Below are 23,314 nucleotides of genomic sequence, written 5' to 3' on the forward strand. Positions count from 1 at the left end.
ATGCTCATGTTGACTGACCCAAAAAAAAAAAAAAAAAAGACTTCCCTGGTGGCTCACTGAAACCACTTTAGACTCTGAAACGTGAATATCATCCTTTTCTAGTCCGGTAAAGAGTCAGCCGCGCGCTTTTAGAGGTGACAGGTGACAGCCAAGGGGAGGTAAAATGAGGCGTGCTGCTTATTTGTACATCTATCTTCTCTCTTGCTATTTCTCTCTTTTGTTTTATCTCCCTGGGATGTCTCCTTTCTCCTCGTTCTGATCAATCATGACGCCATGCCACTCGCAACGCAGGAGCTGTTTGCCATCTCGGTCACAGAGCGTATCTGCTCTGCCATTTCTCTCCTGGGAACATGCATAATCGTCACGACCTTTCTTGCGTCGAGTTCGTTTCGTAAACCGATCAATCGGTTGGTTTTCTATGCTTCATGGGGCAATCTCATGACCAACGTTGCGACCATGGTCTCTCAGTCGGGCATCCAAGCGGGGGCTAATAGTTGTTTGTGTCGATTCCAGGCGTTTATGATCCAGTGGTGAGTTGAGGTGTCCTTGTTGCTTTGTTGCAAGCTTCCGGTTTCTTGTCTAACCGTAATCTGTTGTATAGGTTCATGCCCGCCGATGCTCTGTGGGCTATTGCCATGGCATGCAATGTCTACCTGACCTTCTTTCGCAAATACGACTTGGAACAACTACGACGGCTCGAGTGGAAATATCTGGTGTGCTGCTATGGCCTGCCGTTCATTCCGGCATTTACCTACTTTTTTATAGAGACCAAGGACCGCGGCAAGGTGTATGGATCCGCTGTCGTAAGTGGAGATGCACATTTCCTAACATGTTGGAATCGACATTCCTTTCTTGCTTTGCCTAACACATTCTTTAGCTCTGGTGCTGGGTTGCGCCACAGTGGGATTTCCTGCGCATCGCAATGTTCTACGGCCCTGTCTGGTTGATCATCATTATAACCCTTGTCATCTATGTGCGCGCCGGAAAGGCCATTTACCAGAAACGACGGCAACTGCGTGATTTTGACGGCTCAGTCGACTCCAATTTTGAAATCGGAAACCCATTCGAACCCTCCTCTTTTACCAAAGTGGCAGAAACCCAAGTGACGATTGAATCGGCAATCGCTGCGACTCGAATCCCTAATCTTGCCCGTGACAGTATTGGCAGCCGACTGCAGAGACCGTTTAAAACTGTTCCGTACAGTCCGTATTCGGTCAGCGTCGAGGCCGGAGGAGCGTTTGAGAAGCTGAGTGGGCCCACTACTACATTGAAGTCAATCAAAAATGAACTATTGGACTCAGCACCTCAGCGCCATGCGATGGTGGCCGAAGCCAACTCGGCTGCTTGGGCGTATACAAAATATGCGCTGCTCTTTTTCATTGCCTTGTTGGTTACATGGGTCAGTTTCTCTCCCCGATTATATGTTGATTCATGAGGTAAATACTAATGAACTGTACAGGCGCCATTGACTGCTAACCGAGTGTATGCATGGGCTCATCCGGACTCTTTTAATTTTGGCTTGAACTACGTTTCCAGTTTCGTCCTTCCGCTGCAGGGATTCTGGAATAGCCTTATATACGTGTCTATCTCGTGGCCGGTGTTCAAGACGGCAATATGCGATCTTCGAGCATACTGCACAGTACCATCGATGGATTGGATCAAGATCAGGCTGTTTCCTAGCGGTGTGATAAGCAATGGGAGGGGATCTCGCGGTGCATTTCGGAGCGATAGCACGCAGGAATTGACGGTTTAGATAATCACTCTGATCGGATCATGATGGATGTTATGAGCTACGGATAGTGTTTTAATATTTTTGCTGTGTTATTCGAATAGCGACATAATTTACTTGTCAAGTCTCTCTACACTCCATCAGATAAGATCACATGATACTTCTTATCAACAATACCGTTCGTAGATCAACACCGAAACAATCAACAATCAATCCCACCACTCCTCGACCAAGTCACATTGCCAAGCTCCCAAAAAGAAATAATGGCAGACAACAACAACAGCACCGAAAATGCCAACACCCAACCCCAAAGACCAGCCTCCCCATCCCCACCCCCACCAGCCCCCGTCCCTCTCACCCCGGGCCCCCGCGCGTCGCGTCTCCAACAAGTCTTCGAGCAAGCCCTCGCGCGCACCCTCCGCGCAAACTCCTACTCAAATTTTTCCAGCTGCTTCCCGACGCCCGCGAAACATGTCCCAGCTAGTCTGGAAAGCGTGTGGAGACAATTGAATGCGAAGCTGGAGGAGAGCGCGAAGGCGGAGTTTGAGGATATCGTGCTGGAGCGGGAGGCGGTGAGACAGTTGAATGAGCTGGATCGGTTGGTGGGGGAGGCGAGGTATAGGAGGGATAATGGGGATGATGAGATGCAGGAGGGGGAGGGAGGAGGGAAGAATGTTGCGTATGTTTTTGGCTTTGTTTCTGCTTTCATGAAGTGTGCGGTTGCTGACGGCGGTAGACCTCATACTCTAGGCGCGGAACAGTTGTATCAGGCGCATTTGACTCCGTTTTTGGAGGAGGCGCAGTCGAATTTGAATGAGAAGATTGATACTACGAATGCGGAGAATGCTACTCTGGCGCAGGAGATTCAGGGTCAGAGGGTGGAGATTGAGAATCTGATGTTGAGTCTCGAGTCGGTTGTGGATGATCTCGATGGCGCTGCTGCTGCTGCGACGCAATATAGCAAAGAGAATGATTTGCGGCAAGATACAATACAGATGGATGAGGAGATAAAGGGCAGAACTGAGATCTAAGGGTTTACGGAACACCTGGACAAGCATTGGAAAACCTTTTTGCATTATTTCGTTCGCCTTTTCTTGCTTTATGACGACAGCAAAGCTTCTAATTCTATGGGGCTTGCAAGGCCATCATCCACCATGTCCTCCGCCACCGCCAACAACTCCTTTGGTGCGGCCCTTCTGAGCTGCATAAGCTTGTCCTTCTGACCCTCCAATCCTGCCGCGAAGGCTTCTTTGCACGTTCCGTCGCGCGTTTCTTCTGCTGCTCCATCTCGTCTGGCCAAAGCCGCTGCGCCGCGGTAGTATGTCTGCGCGTTTCGAAGAAGGAGGGATCCGTTTTGCTGGGCCATGGCATATTCCCACGGGGCCGATCCGAGTCTCCATCGGTTCAATTCCACGTCGCCTCTCGCAATGTGGATTTTGGGGAGGTTGTCGGCATCTGGCAACTTAGAGGCTGCTGTCAGGGCGTCCAAGGCAGTGGATAGGGATTTCCATCGCAGGACCAATGATTTCTTGAATGCTTCTGGATCATGCGTGGGAGGGAGGTCTGCAAGTGCAGTGTTGAACGACATGTGAGCATCCGCTTTGCTGCAGAGGCCTTCCGGATCAGCAGATAGATTTAGCTCAGGGCCAAAAGCACGAGTGATTTCCTGGTGATATGTCTCTACCTCGACCCGGCCACTTCGGTAAATGACCTCTGTCAAGGCGCAGATGAATTTGGCGCGGGCTACGGTCGCCTCATATTCTCTACTAGATCCCTCCACATACGCCGGCATTCTGTTCTGAACGAGATCGGAGGAATACTCTTCAACCCAGGCAAGACCGTCTCCAGGGTTGAAAGTGAGCAAATTGCAGAGGGTAGTGAGGGCTTCGAGTTGTGCCACTGCAGTATCAACTAGGGTGTCTTTGGTCACGGGTTCAACCACGGCGGCCCATTGCTCTGGGGTATCCTCAGCAGCGTCGTCATTAGCATCAGACTGCGGTTCCGGTTCTGGTTGCTGCTGCTGGACATCTGGGGCCTGCATGCCACCAAATTCCATCTGCTTGATCTCCTCCTGCATTTCGGTAAAGCGAAGTTCCTGCACCGCGAAACAACGCTGGAAGAGCTCAAGAGCCTCCTGAAGACATTGAACAGCTTGCGTGAGCTGCTGGTCGCTGGGATGTTTGATATCGGAGACGATCTCGGCCAAACTAGTGAGCACCTGGCCGGTGTTGAACAAGACGTCTGCATTCTCTTGATCCAAGGTCAAGGCATCTTTATGCGATTGCAATGCGGCCTGCAACGCCTGGAGTAGGGGAGCCTGCAATTGAGCGGCCAATTTGGGATGTTGGGTGACTTCATATTGAACGCGAGCTCTGCCAGTCGTTAGTTCCTCATGTATTTACCCAGATTAGTTATGGAAACGTGGGAACGTACTTGTTATATGCCAGATCAAAAGACGTAGGATGCTTGCCTAGACCCTGGTCATAGGTTGTAATAGCACGCATGAAGAAACGCAGGGATTTGGCGGCGTCACCGGCGCGCCATTTCTCGCCGGCTTCTTCTTGCTCGACGCCGGCTGGTCTGTCAGCAAATTAATATTTCTCAATGTATAAGATAGAACTAACCAGCTAGGAATTCATCTGCTGTTACTGGGACCTGTCAGGGTTAGAATTTGCGATTCGTTGTTTTGCTGAAGGGTATTGGTTGGTTCACCTGCTGGGCCGCCTTTTTCTTTAACTTGGGTTCTTTAAGGAGAGACTTTGGTTTGGGCATTTTGCCTTTTTGTTGTGCTTGTAAACAGATTCTTAGATGTAAAGTTAAGCTGCAAATCTTTGCGGCGGGGAATGACGATAGTGCCAAGACTACGGTTTTGTATGGACGCTAAGCGTGGGAATTACTATGTACACTGCACACTCAGTTTTGCAATGGGCAATTAAACATCGCTGGCAAATATTTGCTAAATTATCCAGATTCAATTAGGATAACAGACTATTCTGACAACTGACTGGTTAATCACATGATAGACAAACATTCAATTCGACTTGGGCAGATGAAACGCGTGAAACAAAATGATAGTACTCCGTAATCACTGGCCAATTAAGAAAGGCGAGTGATCTGTAACCATGGGAGAGGCTATGGTCCAGTTTCACAGTCCTAATCACATGCTCTTCCAACGTCGCGTCGTCCACAGTGTCCTTATGTTAATCCATAAATGGACATTGGACTGATCAGAAAGACGTGTATTCTGCTCAATAGTAGGAACGCGACGCATACCTGAATCAGACCGAGTATGGTACCTGACTTGCAGGGAAACTCCCTCCGGACTACGATGAACAAGCATTCTGCAAAGAATCTTGGAAATGCGAGTAAGCCTCGGCTTATTTCTTTGCACAGCAGCCAATCAATAGCACCGTGGCCTGATCAATCCCCTTTTCGCGTACAAGGGGTCTAATCACCCTCAGGCTGCCATTATTGGCAAGGCGTAACGCAACATCTCCGGAAGGATTGATTATCGTAAGAAACTGATGATGACAGCAGACATGTCATGAAGATCAGTGCGGACTGGATTAGAAAAAATGCGGGGCCCTTTTTTGGTTATCGAGCAGAATAGAGAAAAAAGACCGTTTTTGGTGGCCCGGTTGGGGCATGGTCAGAGCTTGGTAGGTGGTCACTAGTTGGTGGAGCTGGGCGTTGGGGTCTGCAGGTGCAAGTTCAGGGCACAGGGTGCTCAGAATTGGGTGATCGATACGGAGTAGGGGACTGAGTGTTTTCAGGGTTCTACAAAGACACGTCAAGTGTTACTGGAATGCAGAGTGCAAGTACATACAGCTGTAGAATTTCGATATCACGTGGAATCCCGTGACAAGCTCGCGTGGAAAGCACGTGGCGATGTAACTTTGTTAAGAATTCGTAAAGTAGTCGAGCATGATGCTAGTTGAACATCACTGCTTAAAATGCACTGGTTGAAGAGTACCCAAGCGCGTACAAATTCTCCGTAGAAGACTCAGCCGATCGCAGTGATATGCGCTTAATCAAACTCATTCAACCATCTCCCCCTTTTGTCTCTCTCCACGCCGCCACTTTCTTTCTCCGTCCATCCACAGAGGATTATTGATTGATTTTGGACTATCAATTCGTCAAGGATTGTAATAATCAACACCTCCACTTGTTAGTCCCTCACTGATACAACACATCTCAGACTGCTACTACGTATTATTCATTGTTTGATTGTCTGATACCGGAGAGTCAGAGTGTCTGCCAACCGCCCCACACACTCTTTCGGCGCCTCCTGAGTTTTTCTGGGACGACTTGCATAACCCATACATAACAATCCGGCTATCCCACTTTCTCTTCTCTTTTTCTCTTCTTCTGTCGCTCAACTTCACCTCATCTACTTATTGTCTACTTCCACAGTAGAATACTGTTGCTTCAACCACGTGGATATCAAATCCAAGGTACGCAGACTCATCGGTTCTATCCGTTCCCATCCGCTCCATTTGCTCCATCGCTTTTCTTCAGCGGTGATGCAATGTTTGGATCGGCATATCTTCCATCTTTGTTCTCTTATTGATATCCAGTTCACGAACTATTAAAACTGATTGATAAGAAATTTAGTGGCCTACTGATCTTATCGCATATCGCTATCCACATCGACATGGCCCGTCAAAACTCCTTGGAATCCTCGAGACCCATCATGCCCAACGTACGTCTCATCGCGTCATGTTGGATGAAGCCCTTCAACTAACATCTATCAGAACCGTGCCTCCCAGCGATTCTCCACCGTCAGTGGAGCCACTTCCATTGCCTCCAACGGCGGCTTGCCCAGCGGTGACCCCCGCCTGGCTGAGGTCAACCATGTGCGTGACGGCCTCGAGCGCCTCGAGAACAAGCCCCTCCAGAAGCAGCGTTTCGTCCCCACCGCTGAGAAGACCGAAAGCCTCGACAAGCTGGCCATTGGTGCCAAGATGGAACGCGCGCTCGGCCGCAGAATGACCGGTCAGGATGCCGTTATGCGCAAGCCTGTTATGAGCGAGAAGGCCGCAGCTGAGGCTTCTACTTGAGTTCGTGGGAAAGAATATTTGTCTTGTCTCGATTTTTGATTTGCTCCATTGGGTTCTTTCTTTTTACATCTCTTTTTGTGGTTCTGGTGCACACGACGTTCGATACCTGGTTTCTATCGTTTGATATGAGATCTCCCTCTCATGACCATCATACCCCCGAATTTTCTTGTGTCTTGTTCATTTTTTCCTTACAGCTGTCGATGGCGTTTTTTTTTTTTTTTTTTTTTTTTTTTTTTTTTTTTTTGGTTCCCTTTTTTTTTTTTTTTTTTTTTTTTGATCGATTACGAGATCCCGTTTTGTTTTGAGTCTTTCTGGTTGTCTGGTTATTTGTCTTGTTCAGTAATGGTTTGAAAAATTCGTCACGTTCTTGTCCCTACGACTGTATTTACTGTTCCATGTCCATAAATTGATTTCTGTGTATTTGCTCCCCATAGATACTGCAGTCCTCATACTTGTAAGCGCAGTCCAATAGCAGTGAATGATCAGTCTTTCTCCGCTGTGGCCAGGGCGCTGTCCCAATAGAGCAAGCGGTGGAATCCATGCCAAGACCCGCCGCACTGAAACAGCGAATTTGGTTCACCACAGCAAGAGAAGCTCTCTTTTCCCTCTTCTCTTCCTCTTCCTCCACTTCCTCTTCGTCTTCGCATATCCTCACCCCCTCATATCAGACTCCCTGTATTTGCCTGTCACTCTCGATCTTCCATTGTCCTCTCCGCTCCGGAATTTCGCAATCGTCTCTCATATTGTCTTCATTTCTCGTCTGGTCTTTGCTCAGGTTGGAAATCCGCACAATAAGAATATCTCTTTGAACTTCCTCCAACTTCTCTCCCACACGACACGAACGCTTTTTCCTTGTTATACCTCTCTCTCTCTATCGTTTCCTATCTTTGAGCTGTCACATTGGTATGTGAATTTCTCCTTTCTTGTCTTGCCCGCTTCCGTTTTATCGTGGGTCGTTCGTGTCACTCACTACTCCGCTTCGCTCTCATTCCAATTTACTGACCGGGTTCTCATATATTACAGTTAAGCGTGTGAAAGCTTTTTATTAGATCTTTTGATTTTATCGATATCCCCATAGAGGCTGCTCGACTGTCCATAGACCCCTTGGTCCACGACCTTATTTTTCCTCGGTTATTTAGAACCTTTCGAACTGTCTTTTGTTTTTCTCACGACAACTCAAAAGTTTGCTACTTCAACCATGGTCGACACGACTCAGGCTCCTGTCAACGGCACCTACCCCACGCAGGTGTACGGGGACTCCTACAACCACGTCATGAACAACTCTGCCAACTTCCAGCCCGCGCAGTCGTCCACGCCCTCGAATGCGCCCCCCGCCGATCAGAAGAATGGAATCTCCAAAGACGAAGTCGGTTGGTATTTCGTCGAGCAGTACTATACCAACATGAGTCGCAGCCCAGACAAACTCCACCTCTTCTACTCCCGGCGGTCGCAGCTTGTCTTTGGTACTGAGGCCGAGTCGGTTCCCGTCGCGGTTGGTCAGAAGGTGAGTTGATGCTTCATGTCGCTTGTCCGCTGCCAGCAAAGCCCTGGTTTCTAACCGCTCTTTTAGGCCATCAATGAGAAGATCAAGCAGCTGGACTTCCAGGAATGCAAGGTCCGCGTTTTGAACGTTGATTCCCAGGCCTCGTTCGACAACATCCTGGTCCACGTCATTGGTGAGATCTCCAACAAGTCTGAACCATCCCGCAAGTTCGTGCAGACTTTTGTTCTTGCCGAGCAGCCCAATGGCTACTACGTGTTGAACGATATCTTCCGTTACCTCACCGAGGAGGAAGAGGATGTCACCGCCGAGGAGCCCGCCCCGGCTGCTGAACCACAGCAGCAGCAACCGCAGGAGCAGGAGCAGCAACAGGAGCAGTCGGAGCAGGCTCCTGAGGTCCCCGCGGAGCCAGCCGCTCCCGAGGCTGTCCCTGCTGCTCCCGAGGCTCAGGTGGACAACGAGCCGGCGGTCGCCAAGGTCGATGAGAAGCTTGAGGAGGCTAAGCCTAACGGCGAGGCCGCGGAGGCCCAGGCTGCTCCTGAGATCAACGGTGTTGCTGAAACGCAAGAAGCTCCTGCTGCTCCTAGCGCTCCTGCTCCCGCCGCTGAGCCGGAGTCGACCCAGGCCGAATACCCGCCAAGCCCGGAGCCCACCCCCAAGGCGGTTGTCCACAAGGAAGCTCCGGCACCTGAAAAGGAGGCCCCTGCTCCCGCCCCGGCCGCCCCAGCCGCTCCGAAGACCTGGGCCAACATTGCATCCAAGCCGGGTGCTGCTCCGGTTGTTCCTGCTATCCCTGTTGCTGCTCCCAAGGCCCCGGCTCCCAGCTCTGCTCCCCAGGCTGCGGCCCCTGCTGCTCCTGCTGCTCCTGCTGCTCCTACTGCTCCTGCTGCTCCTGCTGCTCCTACTGCTCCTGCTGCTCCTGCTGCCCCTGCTGCTCCTGCTGCTCCTGCTGCCCCGGCTCTTCAGCCTGCCGCTGCTTCCGCGCCTACCCCCAGCCAGCCTGCCGCCAGCGACAACAATGGCTGGCAAACCGCTGGCCACGACCACAAGAAGACTCAGTCTCGTAGCGGTGACGAACAAGTCTCCGGTTACATCAAGAACGTCACCGATAAGGTTGACGCAAGCTTGCTGAGGCAGACTCTGTCCCGCTTTGGAAAGATCAAGACCCTCGAAGTGAGCCGTCCAAGGGTATGTTGAAAGCTCCACTTTTATATTCTTTTATTCTGGATGTGTTAAACTAATTGTTTGACTTAGAACTGCGCCTTCGTCGATTTCGTGGAGCCTGCTGGTTATGCCGCCGCTGTTGCCGCCAACCCCCACCAAATCGGAAGCGAACAAATCAACGTGGAAGAGCGTCGCGCTCGTAACCACTACGGTAACGCCAACTACGGCCCTCGCGGTGGCGCTGGCCGTGGCCGTGGAGACCGTGCAGGTAGCCAGGGCCGTGGTGGCTTCCAGCGTGATGGCCGTGGTGGTTTCGCTCCTCGTGGCCGTGGTAACTTTGGCCCCAAGGGTCAGGGTCGCAGCCAGACCCCCCAGGCTGCTTAAATCTCTTAATCGATTTTAAAGGGTTGACGGAGCCTATGAAACACGAAAAAGCATTTGATTTCACGAAGCTTATGAAGCTTTTTCCTTATTCTTCTTCTTTTACCTATCTTTCTTCGAATTCTCTGCTATTTCGCCATTTGAATGACGGTTAGCCCCTATTTCTCGTCTTGATTTCTCGATACCTGCTTCGGAGCAAATCTAGGACATGTATTACTCGCGCTTTTTTACTGATAATGACATGCTATGTGGTTCGGTTTTTTCTCCGTTACAGTGCATACTAGCGGTTGGAAAAAGTCTGTTTGTTTTTTTCTTTTCTTTTCTTTTCTTTTCTTTTCTTTTCGTTTCTTGTTTCGTTTGCAGATGTTTTGCCCATTTTGCAGAGCAGGGCACTGATGTGTGATTTGTTTGGGATTCTTCATACCACTTCTTTTCTCTCTTGTTGTTTTTTCTCCAACCGGGTTCTAGCATAGCGAGCTTGAATGTTCGTATTCATACCTTTTCTTCATATGTTTTTTTTTTTTTTTTTTTTTGTTATATAACAATGGGAGTTGCACACATTGCTACCATATGCCAGAGATCTTGATAGTAGATCGGATCTGTTGTTTGCAGAGATACCGAGCTGTACGGAGAAACCGGGCGGGGGAAGAGGGCGGAAAGCGTACAATACGGTATTGCCATGGGTGTAGAGTTAAAAACAGGGATATGATTGGCTCCGCAGGGGATGGGTGGAGAGCGGAACGTTCTAGATGCATGCCTTAGGCAGGAGAGGTGGCGGCCAGACAACAAGAGAAAAGAGGCAAAAGAAGGCAGTGAATGGAACAGGAGAAAAATCTGGAGACCTATGCCAAAGGAAATAAAGGAATTGACCACAGAACACGCTGGAAGATCCTCCATGTACATAGCAAACTACCGGATCGGGTTTAGTGGGTAGCGGAGAGAGTGTGGAAGTTGCTGGATTGCCGTAGAAACTGATTTTCTTTTTTTTTCTGCCAGAGAATTTATTTCTTTCCTGTGCCCGCTTCACTTCTTCCTCTTCCTCTTCTCCATCACTCCTTCTTAAAGATACCATCTCCTGCCTCCTCTTGAAGGTATCTTCTTATCTTCATCTTCTCTGTCCCTGTTTCCTTTTCGTTCCGGGTTTCATTTTGTTCGTTTTTAACTTGTGAGTATCTGCTGTGATAACCCCACCTCCTCCAGTTGAGCTCGACTTGCTTCATCTACAATCTCTGTTTCCTGGAAAAGAACAGAACAGTTGAACACTGGATGAAAAAGCAGAATTCTTTGTTTTGTTCCCTATTCAAAAATTGAACACAAGAGAATTCTGCGGTGGTGACTCAACGTGGCGGGGTAATCAGATACGGGACCTTTTGAGGCTAACAGAATTTTTCCCATCCAGAATTACGCCTTAACGACTTCCTTCATCATGTCTGCCGAAACCTTCGAGTTCCAGGCTGAGATCTCTCAGCTCCTCTCCCTCATCATCAACACTGTCTACTCCAACAAGGAGATTTTCCTGCGTGAACTTATCTCCAACGCCTCCGATGCCCTTGACAAGATCCGCTATGAGTCTCTCTCCGACTCTTCCAAGCTCGACTCGGGCAAGGACCTCCGTATCGACATCATCCCCGACGCTGAGGCCAAGACCTTGACCATCCGGGATACCGGTATTGGTATGACCAAGGCTGTAAGTAGCTCCCATCGATTGTGAATGGCGTGATTGGATCAGGGCTAACGTGGCACAGGACTTGATCAACAACCTTGGTACTATTGCCCGCTCGGGCACCAAGCAGTTCATGGAGGCTCTCACCGCTGGTGCTGATATCTCCATGATCGGTCAGTTCGGTGTTGGTTTCTACTCTGCCTACCTCGTTGCCGACCGCGTCACTGTCGTCTCCAAGAACAACGATGACGAGCAGTACATCTGGGAGTCTGCTGCCGGTGGCACTTTCACTCTCACCCAGGACACTGAGGGCGAGCAGATCGGCCGCGGTACCAAGATCGTCCTCCACCTCAAGGATGAGCAGGCCGATTACCTCCAGGAGAGCCGCGTCAAGGAGGTTGTCCGCAAGCACTCCGAGTTCATCTCGTACCCCATCTACCTCCACGTCCTGAAGGAGACCGAGAAGGAGGTCCCCGATGAGGAGGCTGAGGAGAAGAAGGAGGGCGAGGATGACAACAAGCCCAAGGTCGAGGAGGTCGACGAGGAGGAGGAGAAGAAGAAGGAAGAGAAGAAGACCAAGACCGTCAAGGAGAGCAAGATCGAGGAGGAGGAGCTTAACAAGACTAAGCCCATCTGGACCCGCAACCCTGCCGACATCACCCAGGAGGAGTACGCTTCCTTCTACAAGTCGCTCTCCAACGACTGGGAGGACCACCTTGGTGTCAAGCACTTCTCCGTTGAGGGTCAGCTTGAGTTCCGCGCCATCCTCTACATCCCCAAGCGCGCTCCCTTCGACCTCTTCGAGACCAAGAAGACCAAGAACAACATCAAGCTCTACGTCCGCCGTGTCTTCATCACTGATGACGCCACTGACCTCATCCCCGAGTGGCTCAGCTTCGTCAAGGGTGTTGTCGACTCTGAGGACCTTCCTCTCAACTTGTCTCGTGAGACCCTGCAGCAGAACAAGATCATGAAGGTCATCAAGAAGAACATTGTCAAGAAGACTCTTGAGCTCTTCACCGAGATCGCTGAGGACCGTGAGCAGTTCGACAAGTTCTACTCGGCTTTCAGCAAGAACATCAAGCTCGGTATTCACGAGGACGCCCAGAACCGCCCCACGCTCGCCAAGCTCCTCCGCTACCAGTCCACCAAGTCTGGTGACGAGATCACCTCCCTCCAGGACTACGTCACCCGCATGCCTGAGCACCAGAAACAGATCTACTACATCACTGGCGAGTCCATCAAGGCCGTTGTCAAGTCTCCCTTCCTTGACTCCCTCAAGCAGAAGAACTTCGAGGTTCTGTTCCTCGTTGATCCCATTGACGAGTACGCTTTCACTCAGCTGAAGGAGTTCGACGGCAGGAAGCTCGTCGACATCACCAAGGACTTCGAGCTCGAGGAGTCCGACGAGGAGAAGGCTGAGCGTGAGCAAGAGGAGAAGGAGTACGAGGGTCTTGCCAAGAGCCTCAAGGAGATCCTTGGCGACAAGGTCGAGAAGGTTGTTGTCTCCCACAAGCTCATCGGCGCTCCTTGCGCCATCCGTACCGGCCAGTTCGGTTGGTCCGCCAACATGGAGCGTATCATGAAGGCCCAGGCCCTCCGTGACACCTCCATGAGCTCCTACATGTCTTCCAAGAAGACCTTCGAAATCTCCCCCAAGTCCTCCATCATCCAGGAGCTCCGCAAGAAGGTCGAGGCTGATGGTGAGAACGACCGCACCGTCAAGTCCATCACCCAGCTGCTCTTCGAGACCTCTCTCCTGGTCTCTGGTTTCACCATTGAGGAGCCCTCCAGCTTCGCTGAGCGTATCCACAAGCTCGTCTCTCTCGGTCTGAACATCAACGAGGACACCGAGACCACTGAGGAGAAGGCCGCTGAGGAGGCCGCTCCTGCCGCCGCCACCGGCGAGAGCTCCATGGAGGAGGTTGACTAAACGAATCGCCAAGAATAAAGAAAAAATAAAAAAAGTCTTTAATTGGAAATGGGGACACGAAATGTATCTTCTTTCAACTTTTTTTTTTTTAATTGCTTGCTTTTTTTTTTTCTTTTAATGACTTTTAAGCAACTGTTCCGGTGGTATCCGCATCCTGCGAGTACTGCACTCCCTGGGACGGGACAGGAAAGACATGTGTGTTACGATTTACAACCCGGCGTTTTGAGCGTTTGAATAATTCCATACACAGTACTTCATGTACTTGTTTCTTTACGAAGAATGTTACTTTTTACTGTTCAACTTTGGCTCTCAAGTAATCTCGTAGAAGCTTGTCCCTGTAGACAACATCTTCAAAAATACGATGAAGTTGCACTATTCTAGAGTGTCCCCTGTCGTTTGAACATCACTCACGGGACTTGAAAAGAGAAAGCAAATCAAATTTAATATCCTGAATAGAAATCAGAGCGCTTCCATAACAATTAAAGTCCCAGCAATGAAATATTATTATTGTAGATATAAATATAAATAATGTAAGATCCTATACCTCATACTCCTAAAGAGCATGCATATATACCATTCACCCGCAGAATTCCTGTCTCTGCCAGGTCTCAATCAACCAACCAACCAATCAATCACCACCAGTCCACAGACACATCAGCCAGACTCTGAGGCGGAAAGCCCCAGAAATTAGCAAGCCAGAGGGCCAGCCCTCCAACCACCCCGAAACTCCCAATGACCTGGAACATCTTCCACCCTCGCTGTCTGAGATCGTCCGTCCACCACACGACACCCAACGGGTCGTGGGGCGTTAACCCCATGATGTGGTGGTATTTGATGTTTTGTCTGGTTTGGAGTTGGACGCGATTTCCTCTTGCATTTTCGGGGGAGACGCGCAGTGGTCCGCCGAAGGTGGTGGGTGTTTGGTTGGTGGTGATGGGGACTAGGGAGCCGTCTACGACGCATTCGCTGAGGCGTTCTGTTAGCCAGGCGGCGCGTTCGCCCCGGGCCATTGCTGCGTATCTTTCGCGTTCGTTTTGGAGGCTTCGTTGTAGGTCTGCTGCCCATTTGACTAAGTGCACTTGGGCTAGTCCTTCTTCTCGCTGGGTGTGATCTGTTATTCGTGCTAGTGTGTAATCCAATGAGCCGCTAAGGGCGGGTGAGGCAAAACTGGGGGAGGATAAAGAGTGATTTGGAGAAGTTAATAGTGACACGGAGGAGCTCAACGAAGGCGAACATTGATGCGTCCTGGGTGATTGCATAGGTCGTTGTTGCTCATATTGTCTTTGAACGAGTTTCTTGGATGCAGAATGTCGCATCCAGGCCAAGTGGTCTCGATCAAATAGGTTTTGGACCAGGAGGTTTAACTCAGATGATACCAAGGGTTGAACGTAGTCCGGGCTCATCAAGGTACTGGCGTCCATGGTATCCTCGTCATTGGACTTTGCGGACGACACCGCAAAAGGCATCTGGGATTCAGATGTATCTGTCTCACCTGGAGACTGATTTCCGAAAAGAAAAGGTTTTGCATCAGCAGCTCGAGTTTGTTTTTGAAAGGTGGATTTGAGGGCAGCGATCTGGTCAGACGACATGAGATCTGATTTGGCTATGACTGGAATGACATTCGTGAAATCACAGAGCTTCCTGATACATTCTACGTCTTCTTCAAGGGTATCTAAGATGTATGTGAGCCAGAGCGTAAGGATAAATATGATTTGTGACAACTCACTCTGTGAGATGAGATAGATGATTGCATCAACCTGGGAACCGCCGTTCCCAGCGAGCATGTTTTGAAAGTCAACATTCGAGGAATCCAGAGCTCCAATAGCACGGCCAAGTTGCTGGCGCATGTAGTAAATGATGACCTCAGTCTGCTCAGTACGACTTAACGAAGTCGCGGGTGTGTCGACAAAGCAGAGGTTGCGCTCAAGCACAATGTCGCCCATGCTTTTCCTCCTTCGCAGAATCCGTGAATCCTCCAAATCCGACCACCATGAGGGATACGGCTTGGTGCTCGCATGGATCTCTGACATAGCTGAGCGCATGCCATGAGACTGTGCACGAGACGACCGGCGTCGTCGTGTCGAAGAAGAGGAAGGAGGGAAGGGGTCAACATGTACAATGTGTTCGCATTCTTGCACGATTGATTTGATCAACGATGTTTTCCCAGAACCTAACACCACCGGTCAGTTGCTTTCTCGTTATAATCCAGCACCGTTGTATGAACCTACCAGAAGCGCCAGCCAGGAGCACCTTTAACCGACCCATTGCTTTCCCTCGCTCTGTAAAAGGTCTCCGACTAGGCATCCTAAGACTAGGCATGATTAACTGAGGCATGCTGTCAGTACCAGCTTCCGGCACCTCGCGGCCGTCACTGTCTTCTTCCCCGGAGACGATAGCCTGCTCGTCTGTAATGGAAACATCGTCCAGCGGTTTGAGGGAATGATCCGACAGTGATTTCGGACTGCTGGGTAGCGATGAGGGATGATCATCTGGACTGCTGAGATTAAGCGGTGTCAAGGGACGCGATGAAGCCGGGTCGGAAGGTGGAGGCTGGAGAGAGGAGAAGGAGGAAGAAGGATCGGATTTGAAGTGAAGCAACTCGAATGCCCTGAAGGCTGATCTCCGCTGAGCGGCCTCGGTCGCATCGTGTTCGTTATTGTTATGAAAAGCCGGGTTGGGGGACAGTTTACCGCTGTCCGCTGCGGGGATATCGTCGCATTCGGATGCGGCCAACGTAGCCTGATGAACGGCTTCATCGAGGCTCTGGACGCCGTACATACTATCTCGCGAGGGTTCGCCGTCGTCGGAGTCAGAATCGGGGTAGGGGTCGTGATCGGGGCGTCGTGAAAGAAAGAAAGTCGCGGGGGAAGTAATGCGGGGATCAGACCCCGGCTGTTCGAAGGAGGCCTTGCGGGCACGAGGCAGAGGGACGTCTGGGACCGGAGGCCTCATCGCGAAAACGTGTAGTCGCAAGGAGAATCAGGATGAGGCCATGGAGTGATAGAACATAAAAGGATATGGAAAGAAAGCGGTCGGGGATGGGGGATGGGGGATGGGGGATGGGGGATGGGGGATGTTTGTGCTGGGGATGCGGTGATGATGATGGGCTGAAGCGGTGATAAGAGTGATTGCCTGCCTAATCAGGCAATGTCACGTTATGCCATGTCATGTTACCCCAGGGGTATGCATCCCTTGACATGATATATATGAGTACATACGGCATACACTGGGGATGCAGCTGTCTTCCCCTGACAGCTGTAGTCTACAGGTAAGAACATGTAGTTGACATGACTCGGTATATCTACATATATCTGATCCATTATATTCTCAACTCAGCACATCCTTCGAGTCTTCCTGCGTCAGTGAAGGCCAGCGAGGGTTATTCCGTCAATCGAAGATAAAACCGAAGCAGATATTCATAAGATCGGTAACTAATGCAAGGATATTTATCACATTTGTCCAGTTAAATCTGACATGCAACAACAGCATCTGACTGTGAATTGCTTGGCTATGCTCATGAAGCATTGCATCTGCAGGCATTGCAGAAACTATAAGTGTCAGTCAAATGGACTAATCGTGTGATGAATCCTACTAATGATCTAAACAGTGATAGGACAACCTCCCAAGGAATCACTGTCTGCTATTGGATACAGCCCAGACATCCAAGTCTGCACCGGCTTGAGTTGCATGCATTGCATACCGATCACATCCAAGCAAACCCTAGACGATCATGGAGATCTCTATTCGACTGAGGAGAGGCAATGTGGAGCTATTTGCTGCCTCGGTCTGCTCGTGGCGCGCTCTGAGATTCACTTGAGGGGTACAATGATGATTAACTTAAACTTGGAGATTGCCGTTGGAGGGCGGGAATTGCATTGGTGTACACTGCAAAGTACTGACTAAGTACTCACTGATAGTCCCTCGAATCGGCAGAGAAAAAGAGGGGAAATTATGCCAACCCACGCACAGGAATCCACTTCCACAAATCACCGGACGATGATATCTCCCGATTTGAATAGTGAGACCTTGGTTCAGCAATCTTGTCGAGGCTAGAGGCATACGCGATACTAATCAATGGCTCATGGCTTTGATTTACGTTGACGATATGATATAGCTGACACTAGTATTTCGGAGTACAAGTGGAGCACCCAATGCGCCAGCCATACAATCCACGTCGATATAAGCAGGAGGGTCCAAATGGAGCAGTGGATTCTCCCCGGGTCTGGACTCAAGCGAGTACGAAGAACATAGTACGGAGTACGGAGAGTATCCGTGTGTGCTCATCTGCCAGGAACGACCAGAGACAGCTTGAGTGCATGGATCAAGTGCTTGATATAACAATGTGCGCCGGCGCAATTGGAGGTTCATTGAAGCTTAAAATTGTATTTCTGTGCGCACAGAACCAGGAACGCCCCCGAGTTTCTCCGGAAACCTTTTTCTCATTTTATTTAGTCGGGCTTTTTTCTTTTGCCCCCCCCTCATAGACCGTTATACAGAAGGAGCTGTTAGTGCGACTGCTTTACTCTGTACGCCGACAACGGACCTCGTGCGGCGCAATCATAATTAATATAGAGAAACGACTCTAGACAAGGGTTTGCATAGTTTAGTGTGAGTATGTTAGAGTGCATGTACTTGTAGACCGTCTAAAAGCGGTGCCTCCCGACTCAACTCCGATCGGCAAAGCCGGGCACAAGGATCCGTCTTTTTCTTCCTCATCTTCCCTTGGCTTTTTCGCTCTCTTCTTCTGCGTCCAGGTCCAGCGTCATATCCTGCTCTGGATCATATTCTTTCTGTCTATTTGAATTCGCAACATCGTTGAACATTATGCTTGCCGATAGTCTGTCGCGCTGAGTCGAGGCCTCTGCCTTACTCCGGAGTATTTCCTCTCTTACGCCACTCTCTAGTCTTCTCTTCCTCTCTCTCGTGATATTCGATATCTCCGTTTATATCCTCTTCACTCGTTGTCTCTACCAGTCTCAAAATTACTTTTATACCCCTGAAATGGACCCTGAACCGTCACTATCGTCGTGGCAGGACCATCTTCAAGATGAGTCGCTCATGCCGGCCGCCGACGACGACTTCACGAATTTCCTCGAATTTGGAATGCCTTTCTCTCCCCAGCAACAACAGCAACAGCGACAGTCGCTTCCTCCTCGTTCAGTCCCCGGGAACCCTTCTGTGACGGCTCCGGGCCAGTTCGTTCGCATGGACACCGATGACCCCACCGCTGCTTCGCTCCATCTCCACACGGGCAACACCAGCGCTCATGATGTCTCCTCTCAGGAGGGTCCACCTTCGTCAGGCTTGTCGATGCCCTCCTACTCTGCTACAACGACTGTCATGGCCCCCGGGTTTTATGCCCAGGCGCAGCAGCCCTCCCATTTTCAAGATCACCAGCATTTACCGCAACATCAGCCGCAGGAACCGTCGCAGCAGCCGGCGAGTTCGCATTATCACATTCCTAATGGCCAAGCCATAATCCCTCCGACCCCCAACAGCATTGAACTACACGGCAACGCGGCGCGGTATCCGCAACGGGTGGACGAGTATGAACAGGTTAGAACGAATTCCCCCGCGTAAACCATGGGAGCACAAACTAACACACTGGCATTACACAGGCGTACTACACTCCTCTTATTTCCCCTGCAATGACACCTTTGGAGACTCAGTTCCGCCTCCCAGAATACACCATTCCTGGAGAGTATTTCACCCCTCTCACGTCTCCAGCTCTCGAAACCCAGAACGCCAATTCCAATAACGGTTACCCGTTCTCGCAAGGAGGATCTCAAATTTCCGACATGGGCTTTTTGCAATCCCCCGTTGACCACACCCTTCCTGCGTCTTCAACACCTTCCTCGCCTGGTCTCCTTCGTACCAAACACCGTCGCCATCCTTCGACGACCAATCGATTCTCTGCGCGAGCGAAGAAACAACAGTCGCCGTCTGTGCGGCCCCAAGCGCGCAAGAAATCACTCCTCAGTATCAACCCCGATGAGGTACTTAATGGTCTTGGTCAGGATGATCGGGCCAGGCATTTGCCCAATGGTGGTAGCGGAGGAGGATATCAGATCGGGAGCAACGAAAGTTCGCAAGACTCAGTGTCTCCAGAGCCCCTTTCAGAACCATTGATGCCCCCACCCGCGATCCCTCATGCACGCAAGTCTCCGGCAATTGCTCCTCAGACATCCCAATCACAAGGTAACAACGCGCCCGCAACGCCTGCTATGCTCATGCGCATTCAACGATCACAGCAACAGAGCCAAGATTCGACTGGTCAGTTTACTGGCCAGGCGAAACTTGTGCCGGGTAGCGATTCACATGATGATATTATGACCGATGTTGTCCTTCCCGAGACTTCTATATCTGCTGGGCCCCGTCCAAAGATGACTCGTATCGATACGACTATCCATTCGGGTGTCCCTACACCAGCAGCATCGACCAGCGCGACCCCCGCGTTGGAACCCAAGTCCGCCCCAGTGGCACCCAGTCCGCGATCAGTTGCCATGCCGTCGCCTAGTGGACCGATTGCCAAAAAGTCCGAAACGCCTAAACTTGGTCCATCAAGTAGAAAGCGGCCAAGCCTGAGCTCAGCCCAACCCAGTCCGCAAATACGTCCCAAGATCAGTCCTAATATTCAACCCTTGGCACCACGTGGCGATGGCAAGAAGCCCCCCCCCCCCCCCCCTGTTTTATTTACCATTTGTTGCGATGCTAACTAGTTGCTTCTTATAGGCATCTCGAGTGAAACATCTGCTCTGTATCTGGCATCTAAATCGAATTACCAACACATTTTGGATGGAACACTGTTGCCGGGTGTATCATATCCCGAGACTCTAGCTGAGAATCTGAGCTCGAAACGCACAAACCACAAACTTGCCGAACAGGGTCGTCGGAATCGAATCAACAACGCTCTCAAGGAGATTGAAGGCCTGATTCCCATGGAGTATGCAAAGATGAAGATCGCCAAAGAGGCTGCGGCGTGCAACGTCAAGCCCAGCGACAAGGAGAAGGAGAAAGCCGGAAACCAAGCAATCAGCAAGGCTAACACAGTGGAAATGGCCATCGATTATATCAAATCGTTGCAGCATGAGCTGGCAGGCACGAGGTTAAAGCTGGCGGTGGCAGAATCCCGGCTTGAAGAGAGAGAAGGTACAGAATCAAGCAAAGATGCTTCGCGTTCTGGGTCGAACGAAGAGACTACCACCAATGTTGGATCGACAGACGTTGCCAGTCCAAATGCTCAGACCGATGGAAGTTCTGCGGCTGCGTCTTCATGACACGAAGAGGTGAATGGTTGTTTTTCGCACCGTTAACGTGACACGTCCAGATACGAAGTCATGATATACGGCCGGAGGAAAGGAAAAGTCTGGGATGAGTGCTTAGTTACAATGGGTACGGTTTATTATCGTTGATTCGCAGTTATTCAGGGTGGGTGGTTTTGTTCTCTTTCTTTATTCTTCTTTTTCTCGTTTCTTTGTTTCTGCTTTTTATTTTCTCTCAGCAATATGCAATATCTTTTGGTGCATATGGACCCAGAAGGTACCATCCATTCTAGTTGAGTACCATGTCTTGAATTTGTAATACCAGGTTTTAATGGGCGTTGTTTTGTTGGTTGGCGGTTTGGTTGGGTGTTGTTGTAAATCGTGTCTTCTTTCATGCTGTATCTAGATTCCTTACTTTCTACTTCTTTTACTTTTTATTTTCCATATATTATTTACAGAATGATATTTAGACAATCCAATCGATGGTCATTGGTCCGCTAACGTCTAGGAGTCTGCCTAGGGCTAGTCAGACAAACTTGAAGGAGTGTGAGATAACAACATTGTGCAAATGACTCCAAGTATTCCCTGAGAGTTCTCTGGCTCAACGTATAGCGTCCTCAGTGAATAGGCCCAATGGAATTGACGACTAGTCATTGGCTAACTGACTGGACAAATGATGCCCCAGAATTGAGACATCCTGTATAAGTAATGCACTTTAAACATCATGTAAATTTGATATATTGCTATATAAAGCTCCCTGGGGTATATCTCTCGCTTAAAATCCTTCGAATCCTTCTTGATATTCAACAGTAACTTGAACGGGCATCTGGGGACCAGCTTCCCTCTCCATCGATGCTACTTTTCAAGCTGCCCGATCAGGCAAGGAAGTGCTCTGCGGGCCAGTAGCGGCGGCAGCCTTGAACGATTGCTCGAAATCAGCAATGATATCGTCAATGTGCTCTGTACCGACAGAAATACGGATGCCATCCTCTGTCGTGCCCGAGTCAAGACGCTCTTGCTCGGTGAGTTGCTCGTGGGTCGTTGACCAGGGGTGAATTGCAAGGGTCTTGGAATCTCCGACACTATATACCAATTAGCTTGGCTACTTTTTGTCAGGGAGTAAAGCATAACGTACTTTGCAAGGTTCGAAATCAGCTTGAAGCCGTCAACGAGCTGGATACCGGCAGTAGAACCACCTTTCACCCCGAATGATAGAACACCGCTAAAACCACGCTGCAAGTACCGCTTCGCAGTCTCATGACTGGGGTGATCTTCGAGCCCGGGGTACGAGACCCAGCTCACGTTTTCGTTATTCTGCAGCCACTTTGCAAGGGCGATTGCATTACTTGCGTGTCGCTCAGCGCGCAAACTGAGGGTCTCCAAGCCTAGCAGGAGCTGTTGCGCAGCAAAGGGGTTCAGTGCCGTTCCCAGATCGCGCAATATCTCCACACGGACCCGGATAGCAAAGGCGAGGGGTCCAAAGGTTTCCCAGAACTTCAGACCGTGGTAACCTGCGGATGGTTCGACAAACTGAGGGAAGCGAGCAGCATGCTTGCCCCAATCGAATTTCCCAGAGTCAACAACCACGCCAGCAATGGTGGTGCCATGGCCTCCAATCCACTTGGTTGCGCTGTGGACGACAATGTCGGCGCCATGGTCGATAGGGCGGCAGAAAAATCCACCAGCTCCAAAGGTATTGTCAACCTATCAAAGGTCAGATTCACGGTCTTGTTGAAGTAAGTGAAATTGGTCAGGCACTACTCACCACAAGAGGGACACCCTTCTCGTGGGCTACCTTCGAAATCTCAACGAAGTCAGGCACATTATAACGAGGGTTGCCGATTGTCTCCACGAAGACAGCCTTGGTGCGCTCGTCAATGGCAGCCGCGATATCCTCTGGCTTATCACCCTGGACAAACTTGGTATTGATACCCAGGCGAGGGAAAAGGACCTTGAACTGGTTGTATGTACCACCGTACAAATTGCTAGTCGAGACAATGTTATCACCGGCATGGGCGAGAGCAGAAATTGCCATGAACTGTGCACTCTGGCCTGAGGAAGCTGCTACAGCCGCGACACCACCCTCAAGAGCCGCAATGCGCTTTTCGAAGACGTCGACCGTGGGCTAAATTGGCTAATTGTCAGAGAACTGGGCGAGCATTGGTTCTTCAGAGGACACTCACGTTCATAATCCGGCTGTAGATGTTGCCGAATTGCTTGAGGCCAAAGAGCCTCGCTCCGTGGGCAGAGTCATCAAAAGTATAGGACTAATTGGTGGCCATAAGTATATCGAGCAGTATGAATAATGAAAGTAGAAAACATACAGTGGTGGCATAGATAGGAACGGCACGAGATTTGGTGGTAGGGTCTGGCTCTTGGCTTGAAGATTGAAAGTCAGCGTCATTGTGGTGAATATTGTATTTCAATTGGTAGTAATACGTACCCAGCGTGAAGCTGGAGAGTCTCAAAACGAGGCGGCTGCTGCTGCTCGGAAGACATGATGGGCGCTGGAATGCGGGGTGACGTCTGTTGGACCTATGTACGGTATCTTTACTACTGTCAGGATCGAGAAATCCGGGATGCAGGAAATGCAATACAATATGTAGAATTGAACGAGTACG

General features: G+C 50.2%; 8 protein-coding genes across 8 annotated transcripts; 5 read left to right on the top strand and 3 right to left on the bottom strand.

Moving 5' to 3' along the window:
- Positions 1-20: 20 nt before the first annotated feature.
- On the top strand, positions 21-2,760 carry ASPGLDRAFT_180568 (uncharacterized protein; the record flags this gene model as incomplete). The annotated part of the gene is made up of 6 exons (XM_022542969.1): positions 21-530; positions 602-803; positions 878-1,399; positions 1,460-1,535; positions 2,000-2,408; positions 2,466-2,760. The coding sequence occupies exons 1-6, from the start codon at positions 274-276 to the stop codon at positions 2,758-2,760; spliced, it is 1,761 nt and encodes a 586-aa protein (XP_022396345.1). The 5' UTR covers positions 21-273.
- A 68-nt stretch (positions 2,761-2,828) lies between these two features.
- Positions 2,829-4,501, bottom strand: ASPGLDRAFT_69990 (uncharacterized protein; the record flags this gene model as incomplete). The annotated part of the gene is made up of 4 exons (XM_022549427.1): positions 2,829-4,101; positions 4,163-4,304; positions 4,354-4,384; positions 4,442-4,501. 4 exons carry the CDS (start codon positions 4,499-4,501, stop codon positions 2,829-2,831), a joined length of 1,506 nt encoding a protein of 501 aa, XP_022396346.1.
- Positions 4,502-6,383: 1,882 nt separating this feature from the next.
- On the top strand, positions 6,384-6,789 carry ASPGLDRAFT_136535 (uncharacterized protein; the record flags this gene model as incomplete). The annotated part of the gene is made up of 2 exons (XM_022541460.1): positions 6,384-6,431; positions 6,484-6,789. The coding sequence occupies 2 exons, from the start codon at positions 6,384-6,386 to the stop codon at positions 6,787-6,789; spliced, it is 354 nt and encodes a 117-aa protein (XP_022396347.1).
- A 1,113-nt stretch (positions 6,790-7,902) lies between these two features.
- On the top strand, positions 7,903-10,104 carry ASPGLDRAFT_952015 (NTF2 and RRM domain protein). Its single transcript, XM_022550570.1, has 3 exons — positions 7,903-8,293; positions 8,360-9,478; positions 9,545-10,104. Exons 1-3 carry the CDS (start codon positions 7,988-7,990, stop codon positions 9,836-9,838), a joined length of 1,719 nt encoding a protein of 572 aa, XP_022396348.1. The 5' UTR covers positions 7,903-7,987; the 3' UTR covers positions 9,839-10,104.
- A 758-nt stretch (positions 10,105-10,862) lies between these two features.
- On the top strand, positions 10,863-13,714 carry hsp90 (chaperone Hsp90). Its single transcript, XM_022547759.1, has 3 exons — positions 10,863-11,000; positions 11,235-11,522; positions 11,581-13,714. Exons 2-3 carry the CDS (start codon positions 11,262-11,264, stop codon positions 13,429-13,431), a joined length of 2,112 nt encoding a protein of 703 aa, XP_022396349.1. The 5' UTR covers positions 10,863-11,000; positions 11,235-11,261; the 3' UTR covers positions 13,432-13,714.
- A 349-nt stretch (positions 13,715-14,063) lies between these two features.
- On the bottom strand, positions 14,064-16,383 carry ASPGLDRAFT_29702 (uncharacterized protein; the record flags this gene model as incomplete). The annotated part of the gene is made up of 3 exons (XM_022543878.1): positions 14,064-15,103; positions 15,158-15,601; positions 15,660-16,383. 3 exons carry the CDS (start codon positions 16,381-16,383, stop codon positions 14,064-14,066), a joined length of 2,208 nt encoding a protein of 735 aa, XP_022396350.1.
- A 1,873-nt stretch (positions 16,384-18,256) lies between these two features.
- On the top strand, positions 18,257-20,781 carry ASPGLDRAFT_953365 (phosphate-sensing transcription factor PHO4). The gene is made up of 5 exons (XM_022550571.1): positions 18,257-18,268; positions 18,336-18,987; positions 19,050-20,091; positions 20,164-20,580; positions 20,626-20,781. The coding sequence occupies exons 2-5, from the start codon at positions 18,433-18,435 to the stop codon at positions 20,706-20,708; spliced, it is 2,097 nt and encodes a 698-aa protein (XP_022396351.1). The 5' UTR covers positions 18,257-18,268; positions 18,336-18,432; the 3' UTR covers positions 20,709-20,781.
- Positions 20,782-21,309: 528 nt separating this feature from the next.
- ASPGLDRAFT_52466 (O-acetylhomoserine aminocarboxypropyltransferase/cysteine synthase family protein) lies at positions 21,310-23,272 on the bottom strand. The gene is made up of 6 exons (XM_022547760.1): positions 23,137-23,272; positions 23,018-23,072; positions 22,877-22,960; positions 22,459-22,818; positions 21,829-22,397; positions 21,310-21,775 (listed from the first exon to the last, which is right to left on the bottom strand). The coding sequence occupies exons 1-6, from the start codon at positions 23,190-23,192 to the stop codon at positions 21,556-21,558; spliced, it is 1,344 nt and encodes a 447-aa protein (XP_022396352.1). The 5' UTR covers positions 23,193-23,272; the 3' UTR covers positions 21,310-21,555.
- Between the last annotated feature and the right edge of the window lie 42 nt (positions 23,273-23,314).

This window comes from Aspergillus glaucus, assembly GCF_001890805.1.
Source record: "Aspergillus glaucus CBS 516.65 unplaced genomic scaffold ASPGLscaffold_29, whole genome shotgun sequence".
In the NCBI taxonomy this organism is placed as follows: domain Eukaryota; kingdom Fungi; phylum Ascomycota; class Eurotiomycetes; order Eurotiales; family Aspergillaceae; genus Aspergillus; species Aspergillus glaucus.

Bases quoted from the DNA above. Each gene is read 5' to 3' on its own strand.
- ASPGLDRAFT_952015 (XM_022550570.1), top strand. From the start codon at position 7,988: ATGGTCGACACGACTCAGGCTCCTGTCAACGGCACCTACCCCACGCAG. The intron at 8,294-8,359 runs GTGAGTTGATGC...CCGCTCTTTTAG, and splicing joins CCGTCGCGGTTGGTCAGAAG to GCCATCAATGAGAAGATCAA. The intron at 9,479-9,544 runs GTATGTTGAAAG...TGTTTGACTTAG, and splicing joins TCGAAGTGAGCCGTCCAAGG to AACTGCGCCTTCGTCGATTT.
- hsp90 (XM_022547759.1), top strand. From the start codon at position 11,262: ATGTCTGCCGAAACCTTCGAGTTCCAGGCTGAGATCTCTCAGCTCCTC. The intron at 11,523-11,580 runs GTAAGTAGCTCC...AACGTGGCACAG, and splicing joins GTATTGGTATGACCAAGGCT to GACTTGATCAACAACCTTGG.
- ASPGLDRAFT_953365 (XM_022550571.1), top strand. From the start codon at position 18,433: ATGGACCCTGAACCGTCACTATCGTCGTGGCAGGACCATCTTCAAGAT. The intron at 20,092-20,163 runs GCAAGAAGCCCC...TGCTTCTTATAG, and splicing joins CTTGGCACCACGTGGCGATG to GCATCTCGAGTGAAACATCT. The intron at 20,581-20,625 runs GTACAGAATCAA...GGTCGAACGAAG, and splicing joins CCGGCTTGAAGAGAGAGAAG to AGACTACCACCAATGTTGGA.
- ASPGLDRAFT_52466 (XM_022547760.1), bottom strand. From the start codon at position 23,192: ATGTCTTCCGAGCAGCAGCAGCCGCCTCGTTTTGAGACTCTCCAGCTT. The intron at 23,073-23,136 runs GTACGTATTACT...TCAATCTTCAAG, and splicing joins ACTCTCCAGCTTCACGCTGG to CCAAGAGCCAGACCCTACCA. The intron at 21,776-21,828 runs GTACGTTATGCT...ATTGGTATATAG, and splicing joins CTGATTTCGAACCTTGCAAA to TGTCGGAGATTCCAAGACCC.